The sequence below is a fragment of the Equus asinus genome, chromosome 6 (genome assembly GCF_041296235.1).
Source record: "Equus asinus isolate D_3611 breed Donkey chromosome 6, EquAss-T2T_v2, whole genome shotgun sequence".
Taxonomy (NCBI): domain Eukaryota; kingdom Metazoa; phylum Chordata; class Mammalia; order Perissodactyla; family Equidae; genus Equus; species Equus asinus.
In genome coordinates this window covers 101,697,473-101,710,238 of record NC_091795.1, presented here as the reverse complement: position 1 = coordinate 101,710,238, position 12,766 = coordinate 101,697,473, and the positions used below count along the sequence as shown (strand labels likewise).

The 12,766-nt window shown below is 48.4% G+C and overlaps 1 protein-coding gene across 5 annotated transcripts in view; it reads left to right on the top strand.

The window, feature by feature from the left end:
* The window catches only part of SNTG2 (syntrophin gamma 2), a 346,458-nt gene that overhangs the window by 175,371 nt on the left and 158,321 nt on the right, over window positions 1-12,766 (top strand). For all 5 annotated transcript variants that reach the window (XM_070512700.1, XM_070512699.1, XM_070512698.1 and 2 more), the window contains 2 exons: window positions 89-176; window positions 8,176-8,267. In XM_070512700.1, the coding sequence (XP_070368801.1) occupies window positions 89-176; window positions 8,176-8,267 (180 nt within the window). The remainder of the gene's footprint in view (window positions 1-88; window positions 177-8,175; window positions 8,268-12,766) is intronic.

The following is a 12,766-nucleotide window of genomic DNA, read 5'->3' as shown; positions in this document are numbered from 1 at the left end:
TCCTGAGCTGTGTAGGGATTTTGTCTTTTCCTTCCATGTCTGGTCCTTTTTGGGATGGTAAAGTAGCTATTTTTTGTCATATTGACAGGTGCATCTTTTGAGAAATGCTGGCGATGAAGTGACCGTCACTGTTGAATATCTCAGGGAAGCGCCATCATTTCTGAAGCTCCCGTTAGGTAAGGGCGGCCGGCATCAGGGGCACTGGACTTCCCTCCCTCACGTTATGGATCCAAATGACATCGCACTGACCCAGCACGTATTCAGAGAGGAAGGACGAAGATAGGCACCTTAGTGTTCTGTGCTCCTAGGATATTCTACACTTTAATCCATCCGCACACTTTTTAAAAGAATGTATCAGCAGACACATTGTCTGATTAATTGTCAGTTAATTAACTGTAAGTTTCCTTCTTCAAGTCAACTTGTTGTTATCTTTACGTGTACACACACATATGCACATATATAGAAACCAAGTTTTTATGTTAAATGTGTTGACTTGAGAAAGTTTTAATATAAAAGAGAAAATAATAGTAACTGTACTATGAAGTGACTCCCGTATTTTCACGCAGAGCTTGTAACTCTCTGTTGTACGTGAATTGTGATCCAGTGTGGAAGTGATAGATCACAAGTCTATAAAAATATTTTAATCAAAATAGTTATTATGACTTTTACTTACTCCATCAGCTGTCATGTTTTTATAAAATTTATGAGGATCTCATCGTTCCTCTGCTTTAGCTGCCTGGGTCAGGGGCCCCTCTGTCAGGCGCCATGCTCGGCCAGCAGAAAGGGCACAGTTCAGACTCCCCAGGAGCTGGCGCTCTGACTGGACCAGCACGGTCAATTTGGATATAGAAGAGGGACCTCACGCCGACGGATGGAGAAGTGGCGCCCTCCATCTCACCAGCAGCCCCTTCTCCTCCTAGACTGTTCCTCCTTCCTTTCTTCCATTCTTTCTCTCGTGTGAAGGACTAGCTCCCTTCCCTGGGCTAACCTTATCTTCTCTGTATTTTCTGTCTCTTCTCCAATTTTCCTGTGTTGTCATGTTCCTCTTCTTTTCCTGCCAGACCTGCGCCCTGGTCTCTCTCTGGGAGACGCATCCCCCAGAGTTGCTGAAGCCCAGTCTTGCATAGGGGTCTACGTTTGACAAAAGGGTCAATGACCTCATAGTCCTGTCTCTACTTTCATCTTCCTGAGTAACTCTGAGAGAAGCAATTTCAGCAACTCCATTGTTTTCCTGTCAGACCACAACAGGATAACTATGCTATTCACTTCTTAGAAAAATGGATATTCTTGCCATTGCTGTGAAAATGCATCACTAAGATTCACCACATGTCCTGTCTTCTTACAAGACCAACACGTCTGCAACAGGAGCAGCTGACAGATTGTTCCCAGAGGGTCCAGGATGAAAAGAAAAGGGACACCGAGGGATTGTGTGTGCTGAAAGGCAAGTACTCCCAAAGCAGTGGAAAACATTAGCGATCAGGCCAAAAGTTCAGAGGAATAATGCACATAGCACTGTGTTATGTCCGCGGGATTTTGAGACCTGTCCATGTGAGCCCGGAAGGCCGACCTGAAAGTTCTTGGAGCCGCAGGGAGGCGCCACCGTCCCTGGGGTCAAACACTCGTCAGGTGCACACGCCCAAATTCTCAGAATGGTGAGAGGACCCAGGGATCGGGGCAGGACTAGCGTTTGATATTCTGTAGCAGATGTAACCCTCAGGATCGTGAAGGATGACGCTAATCTACGATGTTTCACAGATTTTTGCCAAAGAAGAATGTAGTAGGTTGAAAAAGAGAAGAATGAATATGTTTGAAAAATGCAAAGGCAATAGCACATTCGACTTGTGTATCCTAAAGAGAGTTTCACACCCTCCCGTCCCTCCCCCTCATGGCCAGTTGCACCAAGTTCTTGGGGACCATTGCATGAAGCCATAAGTGTGTGCGAGAAGTTTGATGGAGTGGCTGAAGGGGGCCAGGCTGACGTGGAGGCTCCTAATCCCCTGGGGCTGATGGAATGGAACATGCAGGCCGGGGGCCGTACACGGCAGATGTTCGTTTCTCACAGTCCTGGAGGCTGGAGTCTGAGATCAAGGTGTCAGCAGCTTCGGCATCTGGCTAGGGCTTCCTCCTCGTTCACGGGTGTCGTCATCTCGCTGTGTTTTCTCGTGGAGGCAGGACGAGGGGCTCTGTGGGGTCTCTGTTGTAAAGGCACTAATACCGTCCTGGGGCTCTCCCTCATGACCTCGTCACCTCCCAGAAACCCCATTTCTTAATACCATCCCCCTGGGGGTAGGATTCCAACCTATGAATTTAGGGGATGCACGTTTGGTTCATAATTAGGGTGAAAGAAAGGCTTGCAGCGTGGGTGAAACGTGGAGATCAGACTAAGGGGAGGTCATGGAGAGAAGGCGGGCAGGCACTTGGGGCATCTCGGTGCTGTGACAGTGGAGACAGGTGGAGCGCACAGTCGCTCAAGGCCTTTACATCTCAGAAGGAACATCTGAAGGAACAATGATTGTAAGATGGCCACAAGCAGAGTGAGTGGTTGTCTCCTGCCACACTCGGGGTTTCCCTTTAGGATGGGATGAGCAGACGGTGTCCGGGCTTCCACAAGGGTTCCTTCCGGAAGAGTGGAAAGGCCATGACAGTCAAGGTTGAGCGCTCACAGGGACCTCAGGTATGTGGCCTTGTAGACGTGGAGGGCAGCTAGTTCAGAGCATAATGCTACCAGCAGGCATATCAGTGCATGCCCTGGCCTTCCGTCCTGTGGCATCCGTGTGCACGGATGGAAAGCAGTGGGCATTTTGCAGTGTTGAAGGAAGGCCCATGAGGTGTCGCCCAGGAGCTGGCACAGGGGCACTGAGGACGTTTGTATTAGGAATTTGCCATCTTCCCCTACAGGCAGGGTGACTTTCATGGGAGAGTGAGATGGGTGGGGTTTCTAGGCCAGCTGTCACCAATGTCATTGAAGCAGTGGAGTTAAAACAACCACAGCAGCATCTTAAAACCAGTGTCAATTGGAGGAAACACCCTACGCTGAAGGTCTCTAACAGCGAGCCCTGATCTGAGCCACCACAGGACCGAGAGTGACATTCCCTCTGACCTGGGGCAGCTCTCAGATTCTCACGCCTCAGCCCATGGTGCTGGATGCTGTTTTTCGTAGGAGAGGCATCAGAACTCTGTCCTGTTCCAGTGACCTTGTCATTTCTCCTAGCTTTCTGGCGGATGCCCTGTGCACAGCTCTGCTAACTCCTGCTGCACCTGCGTCGACAACGTCCACTGAGCAGGTGGGTCAGCATTTCTGTAAAGGTGCCCACGGTCCCAGGGGAGAGCGATCTAGCCAAGAGCTGGAGCCCAAACCCTGTGAGCCCGGCCTCCTCACGGCCATTGAATTCTTTGCCGATTCATCAATGTATGTTCTCCTTTTATTGCGTTCTTTATCATCTACAAGAATGAAAATCTTTGTATCCATAAAAATTTAAATATGGTGGACATAATCCCTTCCTAAACTCAGGCAAAACATCCTCTGGTGAATTTACACCAGGAAAGCAAGATTGATTTTCTCTGTGTGGACCCCACACAGTCATTGTCGGTGTGAGCCAGCAGTCAACCCACAGCAGCAACCTGGGATGTGGAAAACACCACAACAGATGCACGAGGACGCTGTCCAGTGACAACACCATGACAGATCCATGAAGACGCTGTGAGGGAAAACACCATGACAGATCCACGAGGACGCTGTCCAGGGAAAACACCATGGCGGATCCACGAGGACCGTGTCCAGGGACAACACGACGACGGATCCACGAGGACGGTGTCCAGGGACAACACGACGACGGATCCACGAGGACGGTGTCCAGGGACAACACGACAACGGATCCACGAGGACTCTGTCCAGGGACAACACCACGATGGATCCACGAGGACACCATCCAGGGAAAACAGCATGACGGATCCACGAGGACGTCGTCCAGGGACAACACCACAACAGATCCACGAGGATGGCGTCCACGGACAACACCACGGTGGGTCCACGAGGACGGTGTGTGTTTTCAATATTTAAAAATTACGTCAAAGAGAAAATGAATGGTTTCTGAGATTGAGTCAATGCAGTCTCTTATTTTTTGCATAAATTCAGACTCAGTCTTTTTTTTAAGATGTAATTTATGTGATATAGAATTCACCATTTTAAAGTGCATACTTCAGCAGTTTTAGTCTTTTCACAAAGTTGTGCAACCGTCACCACTATCTAATTCAGGAACATTTCCCTCCCCCCATAAAGAAACTCCATTCTTCCTAGCACTTAGTCCCAGTTCTCTCCTCCCCCAGCCCCTGGCAGCTTCTAATCTGCTTTCTGTCCATGTGGCTTTGCCTGTGGAGGACATTCGTATAAACCGAATCATACAACGTGGCCTTCTGCGTCTGGCTCCTTTCACTTGGCATGATGTCTTCAAGGTTCAGCCATGTTTTGGCGTGTGTCAGTCCTGCGTTCCTTTTTTGACTGCCTAGTGCTCCAGTGTATGGATGCACCACATTTGGTTTCTCTCTGCATCAGTCAATTGGCATCTGGTTTCTTTCCACTTTGGGGCAATTATGAACGATGCTGATACGAGCGTTCATTTGCGGGTTTTTGTGTGGTCTTGTTTTCAGTTCTCTTGGGGGTAGAGTTCTTGAGTCACGTGGTAACTCTGTTTCACTTGGAGGAGCAGCTACACTGTTCTCACAGCAACTGCACCACCTTACATTCCCTCCCGCCGGGCACCAGGGTGGTCCATGTGGTTTTGATAGATTATAGTTCATTTTTGAGGTTAGGTGTTTTTATAAATATTGATTGTAAACTATTTGTGTTGACTCTTTTCTAATATTGTTGGTTTTTAACACCAACAATTTTATTTTTATCAATAATTATTGACACTGATCATTTTTTAATAATGGTTTTACTGGTGATAAACAGAAGAAATATATTACAACCGTTCAAATTTCTCTTGAGATATAGATGAAAAAATACTCATTCATCAGAAATAAGTTAATAGAAACCTGGAGCTTACAAATAAGTGTCAAATTAAATTGTAGTCACTCACTCACTCACCTCCTCAGTCACTCAGTGGTAGAAATGCTGAAAGAAGAGACGGGGGCTGGCGCAGAAACAGCCCTGTGAGGTGGGAGCTGGTCTGAAGCCGGGTTTCGCACAGCACCAAATGTGCAGCAGCTTTACCGTAATAAATGGAAACAGAAAAGAAAGTTGGGTTGCCAAATTAAACTGAGAATGACTTTAAGCAAAATTAAATAGTCCTCACTTCTCCCAAAGTCTCAGAGCCGTTTAGTACGTTCCTTCGCATGTAGGAACATGGCGTGGAGTGTCTTATGGAAATATGGGGTCCTCACGGATTTTATGGATGGGAAAAGGATTCAGAGAGACTGCTAGCTGGCTGACCCTGCACCTCACCAAGTGTAGGGTGGGATCAAGGGGGAGTGTGGCTGCAGGGTCCCCGCATCCCCACCCATGCGCTCCCATCTGCAGTAGGAGATGCTGTGGTTTGCAAATGACCGCGTGTGCGATGCCATCTGACCTTCATTTTAACCCTGGGATGTGGATGCAGATCCAGCAGTAGGGCATCCCGGGAACAGAGGTGTCAGCTTCATCAGTGTCAGCCTGTCTCAATCAGGCGTTCCACTCCAGCCTCACATGCTCTGTTCCTGCAGGCGCTTGGGGGCGGGAAGTTCCAGGCTGTGTTCTGCTGGCAGCACTCTGTAGTTGTGAGGATTTATGGCTGGTTGATGACAGATCATGCTGCCGTGCCATCCTCAGTACCGCTTCCCTCACATCAGGCACTCAGATCACCTCATGACAGGCCCCTGGATTTTGCTCAGGGGTCGACAAGGGCGCCTTCACTGTAACGCCCAGACGCCCTTGGACTCACTGCGGGAGTTTCACTTGGTCAGGCTGCAGGTTCAAGTGCTTGTCCTTGTGTGGCGTCAGCACAAAAAGGATGGACTGAAAAGCTGGGCCGCACACAGAAGCTGCCCACACTCATGTTCTGGCGAGAAAATATTGGGGGAGGCATGAAAAGAGCACAGCCTTTCCTCTTGATGCTATTCGCAGACACTGGAAATGCCGTGAAACCATTCTGCCTCACCGTGAAAACGCACCATCAGTGTGAAGATCCACGAAGCCATCTTGTTATTGTTGAGCGGTCTGCAAGCCTGGTGGTGCTGTCCAGTGTTTAAAGGGAAACCAGGTGGACTGAGCACCTGCCTTACCTGAGCTGTGCCAGGTGTGTGGTGTGAGCCTTCGAATGCTCTCTCTGCAGCCCTCTTTGAGTGTTTGCTATGATCACCTCTTTTCAGGGAAAAGAGGTCACAAACAGGAACTTACAGGGTCCCACTAATTTTCTCATCTGGGAAGTGGTGATAATTAACAATACCGCATCAGAGGTTTGTATTTTGAAGTAGTAAATGAAATGACACACACATGGCTGTTAGTTCAGTCCTCGATGAGTTATAAGGACGCTGTGATGACGCGACGAAGGCGTGCTCATCTTTGTCTGCATCTCGTCCATTTTTACAGCGTCATCTGCAGGAGCGAGGACACAGAAGCCTACAGGGCCGGGCAGGCAGCCTAACTGACCCTGGGGTTTGGGCACAACACAGCCAGGAGGGTGCAGCCCCTGCTGAAGGGGACGGTCCTGCCCAGCTCCAGCCATTTATTCTCTTTTAGAAACTGTGCCCCAGTAGTGTCATATTTTTCTCGTTTTTCCAGAAAGTCAGAAATCTGGATTTTTAAGTGAAATGTCTTGTTTTTTGTCAAACAAAACAATTTGTAGGTCAGCTTTAGCTTCGTCCTGCCAGTTTGGTACATCTGCCTCATGTCATTTATTCCCCCAATAATTGGCTACTGCAGGGGCAACATTGGCTTTGGAAATTTCAAGCTAAAAGAAAGTGTCCGGGACACACACTGAACCTGGGCAGGCTCTCCGAGGCCCCCCGGCCGCCCCCTTATTGGTGAGGGGGCTGCAGGTCCCTGGTTTCTCAGTGAGGTTGCCAACTGAGTCCAGAGGCAGAGAGGGAGCAGCCTGAGAGCGGCAGTAGCTGTGTCCTGGGGCCACCGAGTCACAGCCCTGCTTCTCTGTTGATTCAGGAGCAGATGCTCCCCACTCGCAGGCCTGAGCTGTGCTCCACCTATCCTTGATGCCCCGGCCTCTGGTGGCCTGTCCAGGCCCGTGGCTCCCGAGCTGCCCGCATGGTCCCAGCGCAGAGTGGGAACTAACATGAGCCCACACGCTCGCTGCCCCTCGTGGTTTTCTGTCAGCCTCCCAGCAGATTGTGAGATGCTGGAACCCTGCTCTCTCACACTGGAGGGCAGAGTGGAGACAAGATGCTCTGCCCCACCCACGCCCAGAGCTCACCTGGTGCCTCCAGGACCACAGCCGAGAGAACGAATGACGGGCATGGTGGTGGGGAGCAGGTGTTGGGACAGGGCCCCATGCCCCACTGCTGGGTGCCTCCAGTCAGAGGGGTACGACGGGGATCATTTAGACGAGGGTGTCCTTCTGGAAGAGAAGGCCGTGGCTTAGAAAGTACTGACTTGCTGGAGATGAGATAGTCCTCTTGGATCCTCAGTTCCCCGGGTGGCTCTCCAGGCCCCCTGACCTTGGCTCTCTGCTGAGTCTCTAGCTGCTGCTGCTTCTTAAATACCACTGTCCACACACTTACTGATTTATCTTTATTTCTTCCACTAAAGCAATTTGTAGCACAAAGGTAATCAGAAAGTGTCAAACAAATAAATAACACCAAAACTAAGACCAGGAAGTCATTTTTAGAAGATTAGCCAACATTATCCCAGTGGTAGCAAGTGCAAATGGACATGGTCCCCATGGGACCAGGGCTGACGCCCCAGGTACCATGTGGGGGAGGCACCGGCATGGGAGCCGCTGTCCTTCTGGCCCGGAGGCCTCACGTGCAGTGGGCACTGGTCCCTCCTGCCCTGCTTTCCACTTGAGGTGCCGCACGGGCCGCATGGGGCGAGGGGCAGCGTGGGACCAGGCTGTCCTGGGCACCCGCGTCTCCACTGGGGACCGGGCGTTTGTCGCAGCAGCTTCCTCAGGGGGCATTGAAGGTGTCTGTAATCTCCGGACTGTCCCGGAGCCCCATTTGGAATGAACGTCTCTTTATTTCCAGGGTCCCCGGGACCATCCAGCGACCATGGCAGTGGGGCGTCCTCACCCCTCTTCGACAGCGGCCTGCATCTGAACGGGACCTCCGGCAATACAGTAAGCCTGGCTCTCCTTCTGCTTCCCCTCCCTGCCGGCCGCTCCCCACAGGCCTCCCCGGCCAGGATTTAAAGGCCACTCCATTCCCCACAGAGAGATGCTGAGAGTTCAGGGGAGACTCACAACGTGGATTTGGGACGCATTTGTTCACACGTGGGACGCCTTGCCGTTGCGTTTTTTAATGCAATGATGTTTTAAGGATATTTTGAGTCATAATTCGTAATAGCTTAGTGAGCAGGCAGGAGTGCTTAGTTTTGGGGTGGAGTTCAGAGTCCTGCCTCTGATTTACCATGAACACTGACTGCAGGAGTTGTGCAAAGTTGTTTTCAGGAAGCTTCCGTCAGATGCACACACAGCGGACCCTGTGGAGGGTTTATTCCTGAATTGGTAGAAATCTCCTGGGACGTGTGATGCCATGTATTGGCGACGAGTGTTTGTCATGTTGTAAATCTCCACCCTCCTGAGATGAGAGCTGAGCAGAGGAGGGGGAGGGGCGGCTGCCCTGGGCCTAGGCTGCAGGCCGCCCCCGCAGACCGGCCCTGCCCGGGGAATGTGATGAGCCCTCCTCTCTGCCTGTGGGTTCCTCACTGCTGAGCAGTTAGTGATACAAATTAGACTCCCATGGGCAGTTGGAAAGAGAGTTTCCTGGGAAATGAGATCCGCACGCACCATGAGGACGACGAGCTGCTTGACCTGCAGGCAGAGCCCAGGGGACAAGGTCGTGTGCGCACAGTGCGTCTAAAGCATCACACTTTTCATTTTTAGTCTTTAAGTACAGTTCTTGATATTTAAAAATTGCACTTCGTGTCTATGTGAGTTAGGAAGCAGGAAGAAAGAAGAATGCCCGTGCGCTCGCAGCTCAAATCAGTAATTAGAGTTTGGTCACTGACTCACACGTCTGTAACATGTCGCTCCTGTGTTTCCCGGCAGGCCCAGGAATAAACGACATCCTGAATCTTGAGTTCATCATCTCCTTGATAAAAAATAGCTTTGTCCGTGTTGATCTATCCCTAAAAATATACCATTTCATTTTGCTTTGAGCATTAGGAAGTATTATTCTGTCACGGGCTTTTGGGGGTCACAGATTTACTTATTGTTATGTTTTTAAGATGCACAAATGTGGTGTGTGGGCCTAGTGTCTTGGAATTCTGAGTTCTAGATGACACCAGTGTTTGACTCTCAAAATAGTGACAACTTCTGTGCACACATGGCTGACCCGTTTGCCGTCCCCCCAGCACTGGGGTTCCTGGTGACCCCTGGCCTCTCCAGTGCTGGGGGTTTGAGACTCAATATTTCCAAGCACAGTGGGTGTAAAATGTCTACCGTCTCCTGGGGTTTGTTCTCATTTTTGCCTTTATTAAGGACCTCTGTCTGTCTTTCCTGTTCCATTTCCCTTTGGTTTCTCCTCTTCTGAGAAATGCTTTCCTTGCTTTTGCCCATTTACATGTAAGTTGTTTGTCTTTTCCCAACTGGTCCACTGGGATTCTTTATGTAGGCTTAGAGTTTGTATTCTGTTGGTGATGGTCACAGACCTGTTCTCACAGTGTTTTCATTTAATTTACACTATCTTTTGATAAAAGAAGTTAATTTCAGTGTAGCCAAATGTGTCCGTTTCTTCCATTAGAGGTTGTGGTTTTAGAATTGTGTTTGGTCCATCTTTCCCTATCCTTAACTCATGAAGCTATCTGCTCAGATTTTCTCCTAAATATTTTTAAGGTTGTTTTTCACTTCAGGTCTCTAAAGCAGATGAGGTGCATTGTGGGAGAACTAGTGGAAGGCTGGGGACCAGACCCATTTTCATGGGAAACCATTTGCCCCAACCTGTTTCCTCAGTGACCCTCAATGCCACACGACCATAGGGCTCCACACAGCGTGGCCCTGGGGTCACTGCTGGGCCCTCGCCATATGTCACGTGTCCATGTCCTTACCAGCACCACACTGCTTCATTACCAGATCTTTGTCATAAATTTTGTCGTCTGTAGGCTAAGCCCTCTCATCACCTCCTAATTCACCTTATTTTTTCCTACTTCTCTCTCCCTTGTCTTTTTGTGTGTGTGAATTTTAAAAGCCTCTGATCAGATTCCACAAAAAGTCTTGTTGGGTTTTTGATTGTGATTGCATGAAATTTAGATCTATTGCTGAGATCTTCTCTCCTGTTTGTGAAAAGGATATACTGCTCCCTGACTTAGGTCTTCTTCAATACTCTTCCTTAAGGTTTGTTCTTCTTTAATGAATTTCGGCAAAGGACTGCAAATGCTATTAGTTTTTTCAAAGAACCAACTTCTGACTCGATGGATCCAGCTTGTCGAACTCGGCTGCTGGTGGGCGCAGCTTCCTACATGGGGACTGGATTCAGGGCTTTCTGATTTCTCCTACTTCTCACGCCTCCTGTTTTCTGGCTCTGAGACAGTTATAGAAAATTCTCCACCTTTGTCTTGGCAAATGGCCCATCTTCCCTCCAGTCTCTCTGCTGGAACCCACGCTGGACATGTATGAGCTCCTCATTCTCTCAGTTATAGCCTTGTTTCTTTTTCACATTTTCTTTTCCTTGTCGTTGGGCTATATTTGGGAAATATCTAAGATTTTTATTTCTTTTTTTTTTTCAACTTTCTACAGTATCCTGGTTAAACCGTCCCTTGTTTTTTTAATTTTCAACAAGTATCAGCCTAAATATGAGTCCTTTCAAAGGAGAGGGTCTCTACAGAGCCTGGGACATACACCTAGTAGTCGTTTCAGGAAAGATTGGCCCGTATGGGTGAGACGGTGCACACAGCCGGAAAAGCAGCACGACCACAGTGCTGGAGAGGCTGCCTGGGCCCCTCCCACTGTGGTGCTTCTGTGGCCTCAGGTGGTCAGTCCTGTTCTCAGGGCTGCGGAGGGCAATATGGTCATGCTGAAGGTTCTGTGGAAATACGGAGATGGCAAGAGTGACGAGACTGGCATGATGCTTTTAGTGTGCTATCTTCGGCCATCTTCACCATCCTTACCAAAAAAAAAAGAAAGTGCAGAACTTCTAAATGCTGGGTAACTATTCAAATGGTTCGTTCACCTGCAAAACAAAATGCCATCAAGTTGTTTAAATTCATTACAGAGAATCGGAATTTCAGAGAGTTAAAAAATAGATTTAATATGTTTTTTTGAGAGATCTCAAGACTCAGTGTCCTGGAAAATGTTAAAGTTAAAGATGGCCCACTTGGTTTTCCAGGCAGCCACGTCAGTAATCTAGTAGCCAATTTGCTCTACATTCTTAAGCACTAGTTTTCTCTTTTAAAGACTAGTTAAAGCCTTGTGATCATTCTTTGCACTCAACGGTGGATTATATCATATGCAGCAAAATAATAATGCTGGAATTAACAGTGTCTGTGGACTGGAGAATGAAACAGACTGCTCTGTAATTCTTCTTATCAGAGGAAGTGAGTCAGAAACGTTCTCAGGCTCCAAGGATTTAAGCCGTTTTCCATGGCTGCGTCTTCAGACATGCTCATATCGCTTTCGTCCTCCCAGGACCAGACCTGACCGAGCAAGAAACAAGATTGCTGTGTTCAGAGCGGCTTTACAGTCACAGGAGCCCAGAGGGCTGGTTTTCGTCTTCGCGACTGCACACCACTGACCTTGATGCTCTCGCAGCCCCTCTTTGCAGAGGTGGAGTGAGCGTGCGCAGTGCGTTTTCTCTCTGCCCGTGATTGCTGAAGTGATTCCCTGTGCTGCCTTGTGTGTTTGACAACATCTCTGTGTTTGCAGTTGAAACTAAATTATCTGCTGCTTGCTTCCCCGGCTGCTGCATTCTCACTCTTTCCTCAGCTCTCCCAATAAGGCGATGTCTGCTCGTGGATTTTACTTCCAATTTCCACACGTTCTCTCCTCACACTTGGGTATGGCTCACATAGTGTAAGATTCTAAGTCCAACATTTACACTATTTTGACTCTATTTTTGTGTCAAAAATCCTTACTGAATATTTATAACAACCGCCAAAAAAATCTCATTCACTTTAATATCATCTATTTAGATTTGAAAATGTGTGTTGCAAGATTCACGGCTCCTTCCACCCTCTCCTTCCTCTCTTCTGCAAACTCTGCTCTGGCCCCTTGTTCGTTGGTTGGTGTTGATGCTCTCCTTCACAGAGGGCACATAGAGGGTACTCCTTGACTGCTTGCTTGTCCAAAAATGTGTCCCTTGTTCCTGAGAGATTTGTGGTGCTTTCTGGGTGTTCTTGGACTACTGGGTGCCACCCTCAACCTCTGGGAGACCTTGAATGCTTGCTGATGTCTTCTGCTTCACCTGTAGCAGACATGAAACTAATGCTGGCTTGATTAATTTTCCTTTGTAAGAAGACCTCACCAAAAATGAATAAGGAGATACGATTAAAGAACAAAAAATTTCTGATAGTACATTTTCTATAGTAAACCTGATTCCCTAAACTTAAAAATTTCAAAAGATTAACTCAGCAAGACTAGAGTCATTGCATATAACTGAATGACTCAAGAACTGTATAGGAAAA